At 39.9% G+C, this 23,861-nt stretch overlaps 1 protein-coding gene across 1 annotated transcript in view; it reads left to right on the top strand.

The window, feature by feature from the left end:
• Positions 1-23,861, top strand: part of adamtsl3 (ADAMTS-like 3) — a 179,601-nt gene that overhangs the window by 139,709 nt on the left and 16,031 nt on the right. Inside the window, exons 17-25 of the mRNA XM_061067677.1 lie at positions 6,433-6,643; positions 6,793-6,972; positions 8,857-9,010; positions 13,371-14,099; positions 14,670-14,910; positions 18,128-18,255; positions 19,554-19,691; positions 21,930-22,123; positions 22,271-22,376. Of these exons, the coding sequence (XP_060923660.1) occupies positions 6,433-6,643; positions 6,793-6,972; positions 8,857-9,010; positions 13,371-14,099; positions 14,670-14,910; positions 18,128-18,255; positions 19,554-19,691; positions 21,930-22,123; positions 22,271-22,376 (2,081 nt within the window). The remainder of the gene's footprint in view (positions 1-6,432; positions 6,644-6,792; positions 6,973-8,856; positions 9,011-13,370; positions 14,100-14,669; positions 14,911-18,127; positions 18,256-19,553; positions 19,692-21,929; positions 22,124-22,270; positions 22,377-23,861) is intronic.

The raw sequence follows: 23,861 nt of genomic DNA, 5'->3' as shown, positions 1-23,861 counted from the left end.
TTGTGTTCAGTAATGAACTATCAATTAGCGGCAGAATTTCTTTAAGTAATTTTGTAGGAATGGGATGTAAGATACAGGTTGTTGGTTTAGAACCTGAGATTATTTTGGTAAACTGATCACGGGTGATCAGAGAGAAGCTGTCTAAGTAATGGGAAGGATTCTCAGCCGTTTCTGAGATCTCTGTTGTTGGGTGGATATTAGTGCCAATTGAGGGCAGGAGACGGTTGATTTTATTTCTAATAGTTAGAATTTTATCATTAAAAAAGGTCATAAAGATATTGCTATTTAGGGATCGAGGAATACTGGGTTCGGTGGAGGTGTGACTCTCTGTCAGCCTGGCTACAGTGCTGAAGAGAAACCTGGGGTTGTTTTTATTCTCTTCTATTAGTTTTGAATAATAGGCAGCTCTTGCTTTGTGGAAAGCCTTTTTATATTCTTTAACACTACTCTTCCAGTCTAGGAGATTTTCAACACGGTTGCTGGAGCGCCACTTCCTTTCTAGTTTTCTGGATACTTGTTTTAACTCATGTGTCTTGGAATTATACCACGGAGCTAATGTACTATGTTTTACATGTTTCTTTTTTAGAGGGGCTTTTGAGTCTAATGTTAATCATAATTAGTCTGCAGAGCTATTGACGAGATGGTCACTCTCACACTCAGAAAAATAAACTAGGGCATGTGTTTGATTAGTTAACTACAATTATGTTTAAATTAAATTAATTACTCGGGTTTATGTTCATTAAATTACTCGTTCTTGTTTGATGTACAAGACTCAAATACATTTCTGATGAATATAATTCAATCATGTCAACCTAATGAGAATGAGGTCCTTCAACACAATGAATCCGAAATAAGTTCAGCTATTGCGCATGCGCTGTGCCCACCGGATACAGATACATTTCGAATAGGCGGAAGTGGAACGTTACATGGATGTTTACCAACTGACCAGCCCCTGCAACTCTCACCTGCTCGTTTGGCATCGTTGATATTAAGGTGAGTAATTCAGATATATTAATTTATTTAGTTAAACAGGGTAAGTAATACATCGTAGTTAATCGACATGAGTGAGACATATCTCAGTTAGTCCCTCGTGTTTCTCACTGTTAGTGCTAGCTTAACTTTGCTATGGCTAGGTTTTATTTAAGTGTGTGTGTGTGTGTGTGTTTCTGTGTTCAACACGAGCGAGTCCGGGGGGTGACAGGAGGTAGTCACGGTAAACGGTAGTGTCCAGAGATGCTTAAGTTATAACACTTATGGGCGGAGCTGTGTAATGTGGACGGATGACTGGGACGGCGTGTCTCTACGGGGGGGGGGACACGGAGCTGAAATGAACTGAGTTCACGTACATTAGGGCAATAACATATAGAGGCTCGACTGTGTGATGTATGGTCGCTTTAGTTTCTTGTCTCCTCTCCTCTGCACTAAGTGTCATCGCGGTTGGGGCTCAGCCCCCCCCCCACACACGGAGCGGAGGAGAGAAGACAGCGCTGGAGAGTTGATGACTGACAACTACACTATTTATATGTTACTGTAAGTTACTGTAAAAGCCGTCACGATTAAACAACCAATAAGAGTAATAAACAATGGCATCTAATATGAAAAACCTTAAGTAACATTCTTCACATTTCAGTGTATGTTACTATATCTATTGTAATACTTAGCCCATTTACAATAGGAATATTACTGATGTTTTAACTTTTTTAAACGATTTCTCTTTTTACCAGAAATACATCAAAACATAAAGCAGTGTCCCCATGCCTTGAGATGTGTATGGTCCTCCTCAACAATACATGGTAAGTTAATATTTGTACACATCATTGTTTATCTGTTCACTATTTGGCATGCAGCATGGTCCAGGAGTTTATCCACCCTTGTTTGTCCCCCTAGCCTGTAGTTGGATATTTTGTATTTGAGAAACATGGTATATTTATTTGTATCATTTGCTAATACATTTGTTTTTCTTCTTTCAGTGACCTGTATGTGGCAGTGCAAACATTGTGTTGCTAAGAGAGTAGAAGGTACAAATTACTAAAACATTATAATTAGTGCTGTGAAACGATTAAAATATTTAATCGCGATTAATCGCATTTATGTCATAGTTAACTCGCGATTAATCGCAAATTTTTATCTATTCTAAATGTCCCTTCATTTATTTTTTTTCCATCATTTTCTTTTCGTTTTAATGCTCTTATCAACATGGAAAAGTGGATTGGCTTGCTTTACGCAAATGTTTTATTTTATTGAAAAACAACATTGCCAAACAGGGCGGTACAAAAGAAAATGATAAAGTGCACATTTCAGGTAAACTTGGACTCAGCCTATAGTGCAGTTAAACCATGGCTTAATATTAAAAAAAATTCAAGTTTGCTGTGAACATAGCAGTCAGGCCTCTTATTTCAGAAACAATGAACCATAACAGTTAGGTTACCAATAAAAGGTAAGCCTACTACTTCTTTGCTTTTAGCCAGCTACTCAAACAGACAAGCAACAAAATAACAAACAAACAAAATACACAGGCAAGTGTCGGCCTACTTTGAAATAAATTAAACACAGAACTTTGTAGGGCTATTTGAATCCTCCCCATGTTTGTGGAAAATGTATGAAATAAGAAGTACCCTATTTTTAAATAAATAAAACCATATAGCTGCAGCCTAATAGTGTAACGTATTGGGTTTATGTTTATGTTTGGTTTTGACGTATGTTCAGTTAAACACTGTGTTGAAGGAGCGTTCTGATGTCTGAGGGTCAGTGAAGGGGTCGGGGTGGAACATGTGACTGTTTGGACCAATAGGATGGGGTTGTTCTGGGATCGGGGCTCAATGAGGAAGTGAAGTGCTGTTGATGTGTGCGAGTGAGAAGTGCAAATGTCCGTGTAGAGGATTATAAAAGCTACTAAACCACGAAGAAGTTCCGTGTCCTGTGGAAGCAGGGACGCTACAATAGCTTAAAAATATATATTTTAGTTGGCGAAATATTAAAACAAAAAGCGAGAGCAGGTCAGACTGGATCCGAACACAGATACTGAAGCTGCAGCTGCATCTCTGCTTTAACTCGCGTTAAAAAAATTACAATGGGTTTGCGTTAACGCCGTTAATAACGCGTTAAACTGACAGCTCTAATTATAATGTACATCATCATTATGGAAGAGGCCAACATTATCTGTGCATATGTTGAGTATTTGCCTTTGGGGCTCCTGAGACCAAAGTATTATCAACCACACAAATACCATGCTCAAAACTTGCAGATGGCTGCAGAATTGTTTTTTTAGTACTTCTGCCTAAAATTCAGAATATTTTCAGAATTGGTTCCCTATTTTTCCACAGGATGATGCAATACATACAAGACGAGCATGCATCCTGAAGTCCTTGTGCATCTACCTGAACGAAGACCATGGACACTCAAGGAATATATGGTTAGTTGCCTATAGTAGGTGTTACAAAGTAGCCATAGACCAGTCTGAGAGGGCACATATTTACTTACTTCATTACATTTTAAAGGACCTAAAACAATATTATTAACCATTTTAATTTATATTGTACTGAGTCAGGCAGGTACCATTCATGCACACTCATAAATTAAAACACAAATGAACAGAACGCAGCATTAAGATAAAGGAAGTCTTCATTGATCACCAGATGGGTTCAGTTCAAATCAAAAATGTATCCACGTATTTATCTCTGTCCAAAAGGCATCACATTTTATTCAAGCAGCTCCTTTTGATCATATTGGCAATGGTTTATAATCTAATGATTCTGCATCTCACACCATAACCAGTCTCTGGTTACTGTAGCAGCAGTACTGTGTGTATGTGTTAGCAGCAGACCTGCAGCTGTGTTTGGGTATAGAAGTGCCTACAAAATATAATTATCATATATATATATTTAAATAAACAGCTGTAATGCTGCATTGAACGCTAATGGTCAGCTTTGTGTTACCTAACGCAGTGCAAAATAAACTGCAGGTTGATATGGTTCTTAGGAAATGGCCGCCCAGTTTTATGCAGTGCTCTTGAAGTAGTTGATCCATATTCTCTCATAGCTGCTGAAGTCTGTAGCTCTTTTATAGTGATTGTTGGTCTCTGTCTTACTCTCTCCCTAGTTTTCAAATGAATGCTTTCAGTGCTTACTGGGGTGTCCAACCTTAGATTTCATTTTGTACCATTTTTTTAATGTATGCATCTGAATCACTTCTGTACCTCATCCTCATAAAACTTCTAATGTTTGTTTTACAATTGACAATTTTATGATCAGCAACTAGCATAATTAACTTTGTCTAGACTCAGATCAAATGTATTTATTGTGATATTTTACTTCACAGAACATAGACACTGAAGCCAACACTTCCATTGGGAAAACTGTGATGGGAGTGTACGTCATAAAGGAGGTGGGTGCGGAGCCTGAAGATGAGCCAGAGGACATTGGTGTCCTGATTGAGGGTATGGATTGCCTGTGCTCTGCTCTTTGAAGAAGACTGATAGAAGCCCGGTGGACTAGTGGCAGAAACTTGGACTATGAGCAGAAAAGGTCTCTGGTTCGACTCCACGGAGAAACAACAAAAAGACGAAGCTGGATTGATCTGTCCAAAAATCCAAGAGGATTCTCCCTACCCTGTCTAGTGCCCCTGAGCAAGGCACCTTACTCCCATAACATCTGCTCCCCGGGCGCCGTACATGGCTGCTCACTGCTCTGTGTGTCCTGCACCAGATGGGTTAAAAGCAGGGGTTAAATTTCCCTACAATTGCATGAGTGTGCTTGTGCATGTGTTTGGGACAAACAAATATATCTTAATCTGTATCTTAATGTTAATATATATGATTTCTTTGTTTTTCGTTTTGAAATTTCAAAATTTGAGGTACATTTTTTTTCAAAGAGACTATTTAATTTAGTTTGCGCAATGGACTGAGACTGTTGTTGAAGATTGTTGTCTCAGGTTGAAAGGTCTCCTACCTTTGTGTGTGGATGGAGCAGACACAGAGCATTGTTTTTGAACACACATCTACACAGATGTTACTACATGGACAATTGTGGCTTTTCTGTGAGTGGAGCAGTTTTACTTTCACACAATGAATGCCTTCTCTTAAATGTTCAATAGAATAAATACACCAGTACTGTTTATAGACTCCTTTAAAATGTATTATTTGTATTTTATTTTGTTTTGGCAGTGCACGACACGTGTTAATTCAGTGTTTAAAATGGTGTTAAAATGCAAATTGTTGTTGTCATGCACACATAATTGTATTATGGGCCAAGAATATTTGGTGGTTTTCAATGTCATTTTATTGCATTTTTATAAATGGGTTCAAAAAGTTGAATTGTTGCATAATAAAAAAAATAAAAATAAAATGTCAAATGGTTATGTATGTTGTCCTGTTTTATGTATGTTAGTGAATATTTGGTAATTTAATTCAAATGAATGTAACACTAATTAAAACAACAAGATTGACATTAGTATAGCAGACAAAACCTACATTAGTTCATTCAACAAGACTGAATTGTGTTGCACTTAAGTGTTTGACCAAGGAAAACTAAACCTAAATGAATTAGACTAGACGAAGTAGCTACAAACATTTTAATTCAATTAAAAGCATATTAGTTGAATGAACATATTCAAATGATATTCCATCCACACGGTGTTCAAGTAACACAATCAAGATAGACTGATATAACTTGATTTGTTTAGATGGAATATAAGTGGCAAGATAAAATTACGTTCACCCAACGAATTATTTATTTGAGTGAATGAAAACAACACTAATTAAAACAACAAGATTGACATTAGTATAGCAGACAAAACCTACATTAGTTCATTCAACAAGACTGAATTGTGTTGCACTAAAGTGTTTGACCAATGTAAACTAAACTTAAATGAATTAAACTAGACTAAGTAGCTACGAACATTTTAATTCAATTAAAAGCACATTAGTTGAATGAACATATTCAAATGACATTCAACCCTCACATCTATGTGATGTTCAAGTAACACAATCAAGATAGACTGATATAACTTGATTTGTTTAGATGGAATATAAGTGGCAAGATAAAATTACGTTCACCCAATGAATTATTTTTTTGTGTGCAGTGGAGCTAGGGTTTTTAATGAGCCCTCTTGTTTTTTTTCACTGGACATGAGGCAATCCAGAGCATTACATTACAAGCCAAGGGAGATCTGTGCATCATCTCTCCCACACATTGTGTGTCGGAGGCCAGAAGAAAGATATTTCACAGGGCAAAGAAGTTTGAGAAATACATATTCTAACAATCTCTTTTTTTACAAAATTTGTGTTTCTAATCAATATAAAAGTCAGTATAATGTTGCAGGATATTATGATGTGTCATGAAGAGTTACCAGGCGACACCAATTCCATGTTCCATCCCCTAAAAGCCTAATATTTAGAAGTGGTTAGTGGACTTTTTGTATTGTCTCTCACTGCAGATGGGAGGTGACGTCATGGACCAGCTGCTCTGCATCCTGCGGCGTTGGAATACAGACCAGGAGTGTGTTTTGCATGAGTCTGTTGTCCATTGACCAGCAGAATATTCTGACTGTTTCTGAGGAGGAGTGCAGGGAATTCAAACCTGCCATTCTGCAACCGTGCAACCAGGTTGACTGTCCCCCAACCTGGGAGACTGAACCCTGGCAGCTGGTATTGACTTTTCTGTATTTGTGTGTGTGTGTGTGTGTGTGTGTGTGTGTGTGTGTGTGTGTGTGTGTGTGTGTGTGTGTGTGTGTCCATCGTATTTGACTGCATATAATAAAACTTCTTTCCTACTTCTTTCTTCTTTTGATTCCCAGTGCTCCCAGTCATGTGGTGGGGGTGTCCAGATGCGAAAGGTTTACTGTAAGCAGCTGTTGTCCACAGGGGCCTTTAGGAGGTTGGGAGAGAGATCCTGCCGGGGCCCCAAACCTGCCACAGAGAGAGGTTGCAGCAACACTGACTGTCTGCCCTACACGGCAGGAGGAGAATGGGGAAAGGTGAGTACGGTTTGGTTGCATGGGGCCAAATAAACCCATTTTTTAAGAACTTTAGTGTACTCTGGGGTATAAACTTTTGCCATTGACGATACCAAACTTTTTTGTCAGTGTTAACCTTTGAAAGAGAGGAGAGCCAAAAAGCCCAAAGCAGCGTGTACTGTCATATCCTATCAGCACTGCATACGATTATGAGTATAAACTGCTAGACAAAGAAGGCATGGTTCACAAGAAGATTTTAGACAAAGGGGAAAAGATACATCTCATGAATGTCTTAACATTTGTATGAAAGCCTTCCATTTGTCCACTGTCAGCTCATGTTAAATTGCTGAATATCTGTGATGTTCTGTGTCTTTCCTAAAAAACACATAGAGTACTTGACTCATGACAACAAAGACTTCTCTACAGGTGTGATCATTTGGCGACCTGAAGGGGGATGAGGGGGATGCCATCAAAATGACCCAAAAATGAGTCTCCCCTGATAACCTGTCAATTCTGCAATCACCTCGCAGCTATTCCCCCACCCCCCATGTGAGAGAGTGCTACATGTGCAGAGAGAGAATATGTGTGTGCTACTAAAACATGTGCTGCCCGAAATAGCAGGATCTAAAGTTCTTTTAAACAAAATAGAATCAAAAAGAAGAGCGGGGTGGGCGATCTTTGCCTCGCTCTTCCTCTCTTCCACACAACCACACTCCATTGTCTGTCATTTAGATTATCCACCAGCAGAACTTGCATCGGTGGCCTTTAAAAAACGATTTGGCTATATTTGCCAGGCAGGATTCGGCTTCAAGTCAATATTTTCTGTTGTGCACATTCACGCAACATGTCAGTACTGCAGAGGTGTTGTCCTTCGGACCCACTTGGCCACTCTGGTCTAAAAGTTAATCATCTGGAGAAACACTCTCAAGTAATACTGTGGCAATTGCCGATGCAACCGGGGTTTTAACAAACACAGCCAGAGACAAACATGTTGCTTTTCAGCGTACTTGTTTTCTTTTATAAAAGAGCAAAAATAAATCAGACTAAACATAAGTTGTCCCACACATAACCCTTTTAGGTTTCTTGCTCAGCTCAGATTTAGATCTGTCTCTGTGTTTGTGTCTCCTTCCCATGTGTTCCTGGCAGCTCCACTGCTGCCTTTTGAATCCAGGGAGAGTTTGGTGGCCAACTGGTATCAGCTGTGCCATCACCTCACCCTGGTTCACCTGGAGGTGCTCACTGAGCCACCTCCATGCCCACAATTACTTTTGTCCATGCACCATTAAATTATTTTGCTTGGGCAATCAATTCACTGCTGTGATATATAGCATAGATTTGTCATTACAGTAGTAAGTAACTCAAACTGATTATTTAAGGTTGTGTTCTATTTAAATTTACCCAATGTGAGATGTGTCTGAATTTATATGGTAGAAATGTTCAAGCGGTCATGCAGGGAGATTTGTGATTTATCTTCTACACAATTGTTTCTCCTACAGTAATTTTTCTCATGACAAATTATATTGTAATGACTAAGATGTGTATGAAATCTTACTGTAGTCAATAAGTGTACATACATTTTCTACCCTGAAGAATTTTTCACATGAATGCTGAACAGTTATGGAGTGTACAATTCATGTTCTGTGCCATTGTTCCATGAGTATCCTGTGCTTTTTTCAGCAATAAATGTTCAAAATCCTTCTTTTATCTTAATAGTAATAATTCACTGTCAATCAATCAATCAATCAATCAATCAAATTTTATTTGTATAGCCCACATTCACAAATAACAATTCGTCTCATGGGGCTTTAACATTGATGACACCAATCACTGTCAATGATTTGGTGTCATCAAGTGGTGAGATTGCAAAATCATTCCCACTTATTTCACTTATCTTTCACTCTGCAGTGCTCAATGTCCTGTGGGTTGGGGATCCAGCGGAGGGAGCAACGATGTCGCCAGTTGACAGCCGTGGGCCACCAGGTGACACTGGACAGGGAGCTGTGCTCAGGATTACCCTCCCCCCCTCTTGTGCGAGCGTGCCGCATGATGGCCTGTCCCAGTAAGAGTTCATTCAAATACTTAATCATATATTTGTCCTCTTTGTTGGGGTTGATATACTAAGGAAGGCAAGTATGTTTATGACTGATAATCATTTAAACAGCTCGTTTTGGTTTGTTTGGCAATATGGTTGCAATTACCTTTGAGCTGATGTGGGTTGACTGTGTAAAATAAAATAGTTGTGAATGAAGATAAGATTTGGTATTGACAGTGTACATACCCACAGTTTCATTGAACTTTTAGAAGCATGGTTGAAAAGCAATGACTTGAATGTAAACACACTTCCTATGACTGTGGGGCTGGTCTTGCTTTCCCGTTGTGAGTCTGTGCGTGTACGATTTCATGGTAATATGTGGTCCTACAGACACTACAGCCACCATAGAGTCCTTTGTCAACTATGCGATATACATTCAAAAAATGTTGGGCCTCATTTACAAACAGTATGTACACACAAATCTGTGCTTAAACTGTGCGTACAAACGTTCGAGGCACAAACCTGGGATTCATCAATATGTTCCAGTGCGTTCTTGTGCTTATGCACAAATGATGAAGGCCCGGCTGTCCCCTAAAGCTCCAAAAGTGTTTTGTGGACTCAAACACTTCCACTCCCTATTATTGTATTGTCAGGTCAGAGGGGGAGTCAGAATGAAGCAGATTCTGACAGAGACTCTGACACAGGACGACTGGACCTTTAATGTGCATTTGTCCTGAAGCAGCGGTGTTATAATAATTCAGCAGAGTCCACGTCCACGTCGCGATGCATCTAGGAGAATTGTCCACAGCTCTAGTGCTCAGCTCTGTGCAGTACAGAGCATTCACCTCCTCAGTTATTGCAGCCCAGGCTTCATTTTAAAACATTTTCCCTGTACGCAATTGTTTCCTTTTCTGCTGTTGTGAGATTCTTGTGTCTTTTACCTTTTTGGCCCCTATCCCATAACAACTCAACTGTTCAGCACACAGCTTTTACACTGTAGAATTTTGTAGGGAGGCGGTGGCTGCATAACTTCTATGCAGGAAAAACCCTGATCTAAGAATGTTGTAAAGGCTATAGATTGCTAATCTAATAATGCAACAATGGTTACAGAGTACTCCTCTAATTATGGAGTTATGATATTGTCTCCACATCTAATAATGCAGCATGGCTACAGAGAACTTGGCTAATACTGTAGAAATGACAATTGAACGGTCATGGGTCCGAACATCAACTCTTTGACAGGCTGTGTGGCTGGGGTCATCATTCACACAATCTCTGGTTCCCGTAAACTCAAATCTGTCTGATGGGAGAGCTCAGAACTACTGACTAAAGATACACAGATCTGCTAATCTCCCAAACCTTAAAATTATTGGCTTATTTAGAAAAGTCTCCATTTAGAACCAGATTTGGAGGCCCCCTCTCTTACAAATGATAAGGTTGCCTACTTAAGTGTCAATATGTTGCACTTAAATCTAAAATGACAGATACACATTAGAGTGAATCTTTCTTAAAACTCATTCCTAGATTTTGTCCACTCAATCCAGAGTTATTGGCTTGTTCTCAGTGACATCAGGTCTCTATAAGGCCAGAGCCTCATTATACATTCCCACAGGCATAGTGTTGGAATGCGTATACAGGAGGAAGGCGATCACCCCTTGGGCAGTACTCAATGTATCCACCCCATCACAGGGTCTCACTTCATCAACTTATCAACAGATCCTGTTCTCTCTTTTTACATGAATCATTAGACGACAAAAGGGTTCCCTTCGGAAACCGAGCCAAACGTACCTTCATTTTCGAGGCGAATATTGTGGTCTGTATGCAGGCAGCTCACAAGTGTGTGCAGTCCCTATATGTGGGAATGAGATTAGAAAATTGAGTTCAGCAGCTGTTCATTTGGTGTTGATGAGTTCACATAAAGACTTTGGCCAAGCTACAGGAGGGAGTTCTCTTCCACTGTCTGCTCATTCATATCCACTGTGTGCATGTGAACTACATGCACACAAACTTGTTCCAACATTGGGAGAGCCACCTCTTAAGCTGATTCTGTAATGCTGCATGAGTCCCTTTAACTCACCACAGCTGGGACACAGACTGTGAAACACATTTACAGATTGAATGCCTTGCAAATGTCACGGTGACTCCTGAGAGTCACAGTCCAAGTGTACTTCATGAAATGTTCTCTCCAGCTGCTGCTCCGTGCTCTTTCTCACAAACACTATTGGCTAATTAGGATTGAGGTGAAGGCCAGGTCAGAGCTAAGATGGTATAATGCTATATATATAATTTCTTAAACCTTCCAAAGCCAACAACTGAACAATTCCACCCACTTTAAGCAGTGATTGCTGAACAGTGCAGTGGTGAGAAAAGAGCCATGGTTTTCACCTCTCTCCCTAACTACTTCCACACTGCACAACACATCACATGTGTTATGTTTACTCCTTGCATCCACATTACTTTATTATTATTACTTTTTATTTTTGGCCCCTCTTGAAAGCTTTCTGGTCCCATTTTAGTTTTAAAGGTTCAGGGTTGGAGCTGTAAAAAATGATGCAGATGCCCACCTTTGCATCCTGATTGGCCCTTATCAGGCACGACTCAACTACCAGTGGTGAATACTAACACTTTCTGTCAGTATCAGCTCCAACCTCGTAGTTCAAAGAACAAGTGGCATAAGTCCTTTGCTGAGACCTTCAATCCAGGACAGAAAAAGAGAATACTGTTGGGGTCAAAGGTCAATACTGAACTCCTTTTTTACATTTACATTTTACAAACATGATTGGCTTTGCTGTTGTAAATTCTGCTCAGTCTAATACCTCACTGCTGTCTCACCTTGCTTAACCTTCTTTATCTCAACACAAATATTCAGGGAAAAGGAGGTAAGTGTCCACTCTACTGGCAGACTGATGAAGTCAGTGCTCAGCAGGCCTATCCATCGAGCAATAATCACCATGGCCTTGAACTGCTCTCCCATTTTTCAAACCATATTTAAATTAAGTAACTTACCCCAGACCTTATCTTACAATATTTTATTTTAGTTAGTGATGTCAGATGTATTTTGTGTTTCACATTTAGCCCAGTTATTCCACAGGAGGGAAGTGGGAAGGTCTTGTTTGCATTTTCTCATAGTCTAAGTATGACCATCAATCAGTATGGTTTACAATAATCATTACTCACACTGACCCAAACTGCTCCCATTTGTCAGGAGTTATTCTGTGTTATGCCTTTCGTTGATGTAACAGTGCACAAATAAAGGTGTCACCCTGCCTGGCCTTCGTCCATCCATAAACTGCACTCTACGCTGTAATAAATACTGAAGGCCTCCTTGTTGACGTAAAATGTTTTCCACCTTACCAAAGGTTGGATAAATTATTGTATGTTTGTGACCAATGGCTCTTGCCACTGAGTACGACCTCTGAGAGAATGTAGTCCTGTTGTGAGGATGGACTCTCTGCAAAATCCTGTAAGCTCTAATTTTATTTTAATGTGACTTTTTCTCATCTCTTTTTAGTGCAGGGGATTCTATGTGTGAAAAACAGTTGTTAGCATAATACAGATGGAATTTACAAGAGCCAAAATCAACATTTTTGTGGGAGAGGTACACCAGAGAGGTGCACTGTATTCGTTATCTAGCCTACTTATTAATAAATGAATACAAATATTGAGAATTGACTGGTGAACTGTAAAAAATAACTACAGACTTGAATAATATTCAGTATAGTGTGTTTATACACATATTTTTCTCATGCCAATTTTTTTATCAACCACCTGATTAAACATTTTACACACATACACATCCACAGTCAAAGTGATTCTGAATAGCGGCAGTCAGTTTAAGGTGTGGGACACACACAGGCTTCAAGAGGACAAAGAACTCTCTAAAGGCTTTTGGGCAACGTGGGGGGAAAAAATCGAACCCGTTCAAAAATGTTGCTGATTGACTATTCTGTTTTGCCCCTAATCTTCCCCCTCCCCCTAACCTTAACCATGTTAAATGACATGAGGAAATCTGAAGCAGATGAGGAACAAATTCATGGTGTTGCATGAGATCACAGCTCTAGAGTTGACTAAATTGTATTCGGTATCTTGTTTGTTGAAGCATGTAACTGCATATAAAAGCAACAACAAATTTTGATTAAAAAGATGAGATAAAGTGTCGTACTTGGTGACATGAAACGTTTTTTCTTAACCTTCTCAAAGTGCATTTAATTTTTTTACAACTTAGATACGTTTATTTAACTTACCTCTATTAACTCTAGTTTACACAGTATGTTTGACATTTTAGAGGTAACCGGGAAGGGGGCTTGTTTTTCTGTTGTTAAGGACTTCTTTCTCAATACAAATACAGACCTTTGCATAAAAAAATTACCCTCTTTTTCTTTAACAGAACACAGCAAAGATTGGAGGCACAAAGACACTCAGAAGGTTCCAGTGAAGAACCAAGTGGGACATCCAACAAAGGCCCGGGGCTATAAGAGTGGGGTTAAACGGTGTCCCATGCTAATGGGTAAGCACCACATCTACGTCCAGACCCACAAGGAGAAACGCATCCATTTGACTGTTGGTGGCCATGCCTACCTTCTACCTAACACCTCCCTGGTCATCAAATGCCCTGTCAGAAAGTTTCCGAAAGCATACATCCGCTGGTTGAAAGACGGACGCCCCATACCCAGCTCCAAACGCCTGGGCATCACCAAGTCGGGCTCTCTAAAGATTCACTTTTTGACAACAGAGGACATTGGGGTGTACAAATGTGTCACTGGACCCGCCTCAGATATCTTCACCCTTCAGCTGATAGGTGGTAACATCATGACAACTGGGAGACTGTCTACTACCACTCCTGGTCCCAACAGGGAGGGAATGTTGCCTAGTTGCCACAGTCACTACTCAACCTTGAATCCGTACAGGCCCGTCAGTGTATCTCTTTTGCCCCTTGGTGTCCAGGAAGTATCGCTGCAGCCGCGGTTGAAGGAGAGGCTGATAAATATCACCCTGCAGGCTGACAGAGGAGAGATACAGCAGGAGCAAGCTTCAGAGCTCATTTCCTCACTGCTGACCCACATGTCTGCTGCCATGCTCTGGACCCGGATTCCACAGGGAGGGGTGCAAGCTAAAGGTAGATGGCAGAGTGTGTTTAACATTAAATTCTCTTTTTACACCACCTTTCGGTGGCTTCCATCTAATTATATTGATGAATTTGAATTATAATGATTATAAAACTTTTTATAAAGCATTACATTATATTACATTTAATTGTGGTGTGGGCGTGCACTTTACGACTTTATTTATGTAGGACTTTTATTTTCCCTTTTATTTCAGCACATCAGATGATGACAAACTGTATCGTCCTCAGATTATAACTGTTTATACAGTAAATCAGACATGTTATCCCATACATGTTATGATTGAGAGGATGCCAGTCTTTCTTTTCTCTTCCTTTCGTTAGGCTGGGCTCTCTGAGTGCCCATCTATTTCAGACTGTGGCCTCTTTAACTCCACTGCCCCACCTGCAAAGGGACAAATCATTCTGTGCAGGGGTTAGGGTTAGTCTACAAATCAGAGCTTTTGAATCTATTTACAGATAAATGGATAACTTGTTATAAAAGACAATTCCTCTCCTTGCCAATAATCTGTTCTCGGTTTCAGTATTTGAAAATGTGTGTTTGGATATGACTTTTTCCCGTAGACATTTGGCCCAACTGGTCAGAGCGCTCTTCACTCGGCATACCTGTGAACACACCACGGATCATCAGGCAGCAACAGAGCCTTCCACTGGCTATTCAGAAGAACATCAACGTCACTATTGGACACAGCGCCCTCCTCACCAATGCCACCCGATCGCTGACCATCCTTTGCCCTGTAGAAGGCAGCCCGCCTCCCAAAATCAACTGGACCAAAGATGGAGCTCTGCTGCAGTTCACTGATAGGTAACATGCTAGTGTTTGCTCTGACCATTGAAATACATTTTTCACTAAATACTGGAAACTTTCTAGACCAGATAATTCAGCTGACACCAAAATGATTTAAGTGCGTTTTGGTAAAATAGTCAAATCAAAACAGAACATGGTTAAATTAAATTAGTTACCCATGGTGGATTTGTGTGAAATACCTTCGCTGAAACAACCACTGCAACCCTCACACGTGAGAAATTACATCTTATCTTTTACCCCCGTCATCCTTACTTGAGCGCATTTAGCAAATTTTCAACTTCAGTAAATTTGACATGTGTTTTCATGTAGATTTGGTGATTCATAAGAACAAGAGGACTGTCACTGACTAAATGTTCTCTTGCTGTAACATGAATTAAACCTAATCTAAACTGCAACTCTCTTTTGTTCTGGGCTCCACACCAAGTGAACTGAGCAGGTATGAAAGCCACTTGTTTAGTCCGTGGTCAATACGGCATTTTTCAACTTTACATAGTTGTGCAAGAAAAGCTTTCAAATCAGATGTAAACTAATTAGAATTTAAATCGATATTTATTTTTAGCAAACAGTCTCACACTTCAGTGTTTTTTGGTTACAGTTATAAGTAGAGTTCTCTGGTCTATCTCAGACTTAGCCAAATCTTTCCTCTTTGTTGTCCTCATGCTTGTACCTGAGAGAAAAGCCATTAAGACTGTGATTTGTAACACAATAATATTAAACAATAGACTTTTCTATGGTCACATAATGTATATCATTATAATACACAGTTGAATATCAATGACTTAAAAAAAAAAAATTGTGAGAAAGAAGCAGACCATACTTTGGGGAAACTGATTGTAATGTCCTTTCAACTTAAATTACTTGAATTTATTTTGCTCATCTCCTACTTTTGAGGTGCAGATTGAAGTTTGAGAGCTGTCACTCACTGCTCCTGTCTTTTATGTGTGGGAGCAGCTGCATATGGAGGCCTTCACAACTTTGCTCGAGGGGCCTGTCAATCACATCATGACTGACTGCATTAGAGAGGGTGCTTTTCTGTACATCATACACAGTATATATTATATTCTGACTCTGATGTTAGGAAGGCTGTGAGATTGGGATAAAAAACCCAGAAGTAAGTAAGTAAGTAAGTGCTCAACTAACTAAAAACGTTTAGCCAATTTATAATTTAGAAAGAAAAAATTAAGATTCTAGATTTTCTTTGTTTGTAAACCTGATAAACCCAAGCCTCAAGGAAAGTGCAAGTATAGGTTTAAGACTTTTGTTTGTATTACAGTTTTGCTTGTCACTTACCCTTTTCAGAAACATTGCCTGTTTTTAGGCAATATGGGGGCATTGAGTATCTAACCTTTTTAATAGTATTAAGAACACAGGACATTTGGGCTGAGAACAATATTCTGCATGTGTCCTTTGCTACATGGAGCTGTGGAGTGAACTAACTATGATGGCTCTCCACAACATGTGCTAAGTTTGACCTTTTAAAATAACTTTATTCAGATTTACTGAGGTTTGTTCATGTCATTTGAGGACAAAATGTTTAGCTCTGTATTATAATTGAGGGAAAACAGCAAAAAAAATGTTCCTTCCTATGTGGGGACAGCCAGTGGCTGCAGGCATTCTGTTCCCCGGGTTTTCCCTCTGTATGTATGTCCGTCCGTCCCATTCTTGTTAACACAATATCCTGAAATCGCCTAGAGACAGTTTCATCAAATTTGGCAGAACCATTCCCTTTGACTCAGGGACGATCTGATTAAAATGTTGGGGTCAAAGGTCAAGATCATGTTGGCCTCACAAATTATGTTTTCTGTTTTCTTGAATATGATATGTTAATATCAGCTAGAGAGTCCCTCAATGTCTTCAAATATTGTAAAAATATTTAATTGGACTCAAAGATGAACATATTCAATTTTTGTGGTTGAAGGTCAAAAGGTTATGGTCACATGACATTGATTCTGGGAATGACCAAAGGAAATGTCATTGCATCTAGCAAAAACGTTCACTTGGACTCAAGGATGACCTGATTACAATTTGGCGGTCAAAGGTAAATGTCACCGTGACTCCACAGATCATTTTTTTGGCCTCTTGAATGTGATATCAAGAGCACCTTGAGGGAATTTCTTCATCTTTTGATCAGTTGTCTTGCTGACTCAAAGTTAAACGGTATGTGCATATGAATCTGGAATGTTTTTTCATTTAGATGGAAACTGTACTGGCTGGGGAAGGCGTACAATCACAGTGGTATAATTCTAAATATATACTTCATATGAACACCAAGATACCCTCATGTATTTTAGATATTTCCCCCAAGTGAAGCCAGGTGTATCAAGATGCATTCAATACCCAACTCCTGTAAATTATGTCAAGATACTATAAATTACGATAGAACAACTACTCATGTGAAACAGTAGTGTATCAAATTTAAAGTCAGGTCAAAGAGGAGTTCTCTGCTTCTCCCTATATTTCAGATCTTTTATCCTCCTACGAGCCGTGACACAGTCTGAGATCCTCCGGTAGGTCATTGATAACCATTCAAAAATCTCAGCTGAAAACCGAGGAGACATAGCCTTGCCTACACTTTGGCACAATCTGCCACAGCAGATTAGACTTGCAGAATCGGATACCCTTTTTATCTCACTTCTTATCATCTCTGTTTTTATTATTTTTTAAATTGTTTGTGAATTTTACATTGTTTGTTGTTAAGCAACTGTTAAATTATCTTTCTGGTTCATCTGTCCTGGCTGTTGCAGTGATGTCCCTGTGTATCAGCAATTATTTATATGAGTACCATGTAATTCTAATAGATACCAAATTATGGACAAACCACATATATAACACTTGTTTAATACAGCACCTTCTGTGACAAAAGTGATACTTGAAGGATATATGAAAGTTCTGCCTTCCCAATTCATTGTTATTGAGTGCTCTCCCTTATTTAATGAAATATAATTAACGGTAAAAGACATCATCTGGTGTAGCTGCAGTCGTAGTGCTCCACTGTTCATTCAGAATTCTGCAGTTGATGCAGAATGTGAAGAGGAAAAAATCATCTGTTATTTTATTTTTTTCCTTTTATATCTGACCAAATATGAATCCCTTCACTTAGCGACCCCCTCTGTTTAAGCTGTCTCTTTCAGAAAGTAGTGGGAGCATCTTTTTAGCTTCTAATCTGTTGAGAACAGCTGGGTAGACCAAATATGTTTTCCCTGTCTGTCTGCAGGGTCTCCAGGGACAGCTCCGGAGGACTTCACATCCTTCAGCCCAGAGTGTCTGACAGAGGCCAGTACAAGTGCACAGCTGCCAACATGCATGGCTCAGACTCAGAGACGTCTCAGCTACTTGTGGCAGGTGTGTGCTTTCTTCTACTGGACTCAAGTTTCAGTGGTCGTTGTGACAGCATTTTAATATTTAAGTAAACTTAAAATGAAATACATTACATACATACAATTCTCTGTTTTTGTTTTCATGCAATAAGTAGCAGTATTCACATTTTAACAAATGTATCAATCCACAAGGAGCGGATTACAGATTGGTCTTCACAGCAGGCAGCAACCTCTTTTCTATGCTTAGAGATTTGAAGTAAATTTTATAATTTCTGTTGTTACTCAGCCTGATGAAAACATTATGTCCTGAGCTGTTGACAGAACAGCCGTTTCTGAGCAATGTCAGAATCAGTGTGGATAAACTGATTGATCATTTTCCTGCACTTGACAGTGACATATTGCACCTAGTATGAGTTCCCTTTAAAAGTCAATGAGGCACCGCTGCACAACGGTGCTTGCAACTCGATGTGCATGTCAGAATGCTACAGGTATACAACAAAAGATGCATATGTTAGCTCTTTCTCAAACAGGATAACTCCGCCACACAAACAACTACAAGAGAACATTGTTGTAAAATAGCCTACCTCCGGAAGTATGTGACAGATCTGCCTCCTGTTTCCAGAATTTAACAATAAGAAATCAATGTAACTGGATCAAATCTACTGCTACTCTTGTTCCTTTTAAAATAAGCCTGAAGATTTTTTGTTTTTCCACGGCCGTTTTATTGAATCAAAAGTGGACTTTCTCTAACACGGCACTCTTCTGTAAAATTGTGTATTTCTTTTCGTCAGTCAACTGATAGATATAAATGATTATGGCCAGATATAATGTTTTCCATGTTCATCATCTTACTCTATTGTTAATCATAATGAAACAGGATGATAAGCATTGAGCTGAAGCAGGATGGGATGTTGTTAGAATTGCAGTGATTTAGTCAGAAACCATCAATTTGACCTGATAATTATGCTAGATGAAAAGTGAGAAGAACAAAGTGATTTCGATTTGTCCTCTGGTAACCACAAACTAATTGTATGTCAGTCCATCATGTTAGTTTTCCAGATAGTTCGGACTCACTGTGTGACTGACCATACAACTGATATTCCTGCTAACCCACAGTTATTAAGAAAATATCCCTTTATATAAATATTAAACTACATTGTTTTTGTTGATGTGGTCACTAACCTTAAAGATTCCTGTTAGACAATGACTTTAAAATACAAGACTTTAAAGGAATGTCAATAGCACTGAAAAGGAGATAACATTTTCACATTCATTGCTGCTCCACTGATTGATGCTCTCTCTCTCTGCCCTGGGGACCTTCAGAGCCACCGGCCATCGCAGTGTCATGGAGGAATGTTTCAGACTATGAGCTGGTGTTGGGACACAGCTTGAGGGCTGTGGTTGGGGAACGAGTCAGTGTTCGGCCAGGCACCAACCTCACACTGGACTGCCCAGTCACTGGTAGGTCATAGTGCTGGATGTGAAGTCTGTGGCTGAAAGACGGCAGGACTACAGGCAGGAAACACACCTGGACATGGGGACTTTCATTTTAGAAGGAGAGTTAACAAGCCCCAATCTATTGCACATCCACAAATAATATTTATATTGATGGGCCTGTTTACCTGGTCACTTAATGCTAGTGGTGCCCAGTGTGTAATTAAAAGTATATCAATGCATTTTACATAGTTAGGTTGAAACCTTAACAATTATAGAGAAACCCAACAGTTCCTTCTAGGAAAAAACACTTAGGCGTCTGTGGATAACTCAGAGGGTGTTTTTACTCTGGATGTATTAAGAGTTGTATACAGTGCAGCAACTTTTTTACCATTTTGTTCCACTGGTCACTCCCAGTACTACAAATTAAAATATGGCATCAACAAAATAAATTTGACAGGACATCTGGAGACAGGGTCTATTATTATGATTAGTAAATAATGAATCAACAAGGAAGGTTTTGTATTCGCAAAAGTTGCTCAGAGCCTATAAACTATTTTTATGTGTGACATCATCCCATTGTGAAGTGAATGGGCTCAGTGGGACAGTGCCGGTCAGGCCAGTGGGAGAAATACTAATGTGTATAGTTACATAAACCTGCAAGCTGAAAAATAAACCTATTTGGTCAACACAATTTCCAGTCCGAACCAACCAGCTCTTACGGTCAAAATAAAAAATGTGTGTGTGTGTGTATGTGTGTGTGTGTGTGTGTGTGACCGTCCAGAGCCAAGAAACACACACATTTGAACATACACAAAGCTCACATACACACACATACACACCATCATCCTCATCATTCTCCTTCTCCTCATCATCATCATTATCATCATTAGTAGATTACTTCACCCAGGGGGATGTTGACCGACACACCTCAGAGCTGTGGCCAAGTCCTGATTAGTAGCTGGCTTCATAGACAGACTGTTCATTTGGCTTATAAAGAAAGAAAATCCCAAGGCAAACGTGTCCGACAAGGATGTTGTATTGGTGTGGCCAACAGCCTCAGCTCCAATGTTTAATGCTGCTAATGTCCAATGTGATTTGCAATCTTTAACAATCAACCAGGTTAGACACTTCAGCTGTCCAGATTCTGCCGGTGCATACATGACAACTAACATTTGACCTCCACCTTTTAGCCGCTCGTACAGCTCATCTATGTGAGCTCCTGCAGACACAGCAGTCAGGAGCAATTTGGGGTTCAGTAGCCTACCTTGCCTGAAGTCACTTTGGCAAGCGGAATGGGGAAGATGGGGATTGAACCACCAACTTCGATGCTTAAAGGAAACCTCTGTTCACCTGTAGAAAGCTGTGGCACAAGACATCAGTAATACGTCCTACATGATCAGTCTGGAACAGCTCACAGAATCTTAAAAATAAATCACATGGCAGTGAACTGGATGTGACGTGTAGGTGTATAAAGTTCAGCCAAAGTTTTCTTCTACCGCTCAGATTTATCCCATTAAGCAATCGCAGCTTCAGGTCAGACTTACTGTGCATCCACTGACATTACTAATGTATTTGTTGTCATGCTGACTATGCTGCATAGAGGTTCATTCACAGCACTTTCTCTGCCTTGCCCTTACACAGCTCCCTTGTGCCAACCATGCATTTACTCCTGTTATTGAGTATTGCATTAGTCATAATTCAATTTAATAATAAATCTTAATTTATATATTATTTATATATTTATATTTTGTCATATAGTACTGTATATATTTTATGGATGTGAAATTGTACATGTTCTGTGTTTAAGAGTTTAAGGAGCTGCTGACATTTAAAGAGACAGCGAAACCTTGTTTGTCCCATCCCCAGTAACGTTTATTTCATTGGATGATGAGGTTAATATGTCATAATTTTAGTCATTGAAGAGCCTATCTTACAATCAGCACAAATTATGGGGCCAGCATCTTTACTGGTTTCAGACTGAGGCAGTTGTCATTTTCCCATCCAGCACAAATTCTGTTTAGAAAGCAAATGCATTTGCATCCATCTGAGCACCCATATGTTTGTCATGGAAGAGGTGGGGTCAAGACTATTGTTGACACATTTCAATCTTGAGGCAGTTTTCTTTGTAACTTTATAAAACGTCAGAGGAAAATGTTCACAACCTCATCTTTTGCCTTTTGCATTCCATGCATAGCACCTTCTAGCTTGCTATAATGCTAGCCTTTGGGACAGACTTTTCCTATTGGTCCCTCTATCTGTCAGGTGTTCCTCCACCCACAGTGAAATGGCACGGGAAGCGTGGATTGTTGGACTCCAGTGCTGTCTCCCTTCCCTCTGGCTCACTGTGGATCAGAAACGTATCTTTGCACGACCAAGGCACCTACTCCTGCACAGCCCATAACACCATAGGAAAGTCCATAGCCTCTACTGTGCTGCAAGTCAATGGTGGGTTCACAGTATCTTCTCATCATATATAACTTCATACAACAACTTGCCACATAAACACACATGCTCAGATAATAAAATCTGAAGTAACATGTTGGTTATGTGCACTTTTTCATGTGAATGTGTACGTGTGCACAGCTCCATATCCTGCTGGAGAGCGCAGGGTTGTTCCTGTCATACGAGAGCTGAACAGGAGAAGGGTCCACATGGCGTCACGCCGCGGAACGAGTGTTTTTATCAAACCTGGAGACATTCTACGTATAGGTACAAGCACAAACACACATACATACACAACCTATACTGCTGCATGCTCACACAAAAGCAGAGCAGCTGCATAACATTCACCTTCGAGACAGAAAAGGTGTCTTACCACTCATAAATAAATCAATGCTTACATTCGTATCTAATTAGGGCCCGAGCACCTCCGGTGGGAGGCCCTATTGAAATTGAAAGGATTATTCTGAGCGTAGTGAAAGGGCTTTTTGAGAGCTTTCCCATGCTCAAAAACTTTCTAAAGTTTGCAGTAAATTAGAGAGTGGTGGAAATTGAAATGGGCGTGGCAAAATAGCTCAACAGCGCCACCTACGGAAAGCCCCCTCAGTTAGCTTTAACCGATCCTCACGAAAATAAAGACAATTGTGTATCATGATGAGACGCACAAGAAAGCCTCTTGGAGCATTATGAAAAACGCAACAGGAAGTCCGCTATTTTGGATTTAGTGGCCATTTTTGCCATATTCCACATTTTTACTTTGATGTACTTGTCGTAGAGCTTTCATTGGATCAACTTAAAATTTAGACGAGTGTCATCACAACAAGATGGAGATCTAAAGTTATCAAAAGATCAACTTTTCACCAGAGCGTGTGACCGTGGCCTGGCGTCAAAGTTTGATTAAACGCCATCAAAACACGGGCGTCTGTATCTCGGACATATTTGGTCCAATCGAGTCCAAACTAGACACATAAGACAAGAGACCCAAAGACATAAACACAGAAATCGTGACTTAAAAGCACAGCGCCCCCTGGTGGCAGCAGGAAATGTCTTGTTTTTTGTACGTCTTACACTTGGAAGTATTTCTCCTCATCCACTTTGCGCAACCATGTCAAACTGTGGCGAATGGGTCTCAAGGGATTGATAATGGGCGGCTGTGGCTGAGGGGGTAGAGTGGTCGTCCTCCAACCTGAAGGCCGGCGGTTCGATCCCCAGTCTGAACCATCTGCATGCCGAAGTGTCCTTGGGCAAGATGCTGAACCCTGAATGGCCCCCCATAGAATAACAAAGTGCTGCAAGTAGATGCACTGTATGAATGTGTGTGTGAATGGGTGAATGTGAAACTGTACTGTAAAGCGCTTTGAGTGGTCTTCATCAGACTAGAAAAGCGCTATATAAATACAAATCCATTTACCATTTACCATAATGAAGATGTAAGATTACTGTGACTTTTCGTCAAACGCCATATTAATGGCGTGGCATCAAAGTTCATCAACTCGCCATATACTCGCCATGACACACGAAATTGCTATAACTTCCGTGTTCAAGGTTCAATCTCCCTCAAACTACATGTGTGTGTCAACAGCCCCCCCCTGAAAGCTGTCAGATGGGTTTAAGGAATGGGCGTGGCAAAATAACTGACTAGCGCCCCCTAAAGGGCAGCCCTGGCACTATGATTGGCCTACAGCTACGAAAATCGACGGGGACATGTGTCTTTTCATGACAAAGAAATAAGTCTCTTGGATAGATATGCTAGAG

The sequence above is a fragment of the Limanda limanda genome, chromosome 3, assembly GCF_963576545.1.
Source record: "Limanda limanda chromosome 3, fLimLim1.1, whole genome shotgun sequence".
Taxonomy (NCBI): Eukaryota; Metazoa; Chordata; class Actinopteri; order Pleuronectiformes; family Pleuronectidae; genus Limanda; species Limanda limanda.
The sequence above is the reverse complement of the archived record's forward strand: the minus strand, read 5'-3'. Positions and strand labels throughout refer to the sequence as shown.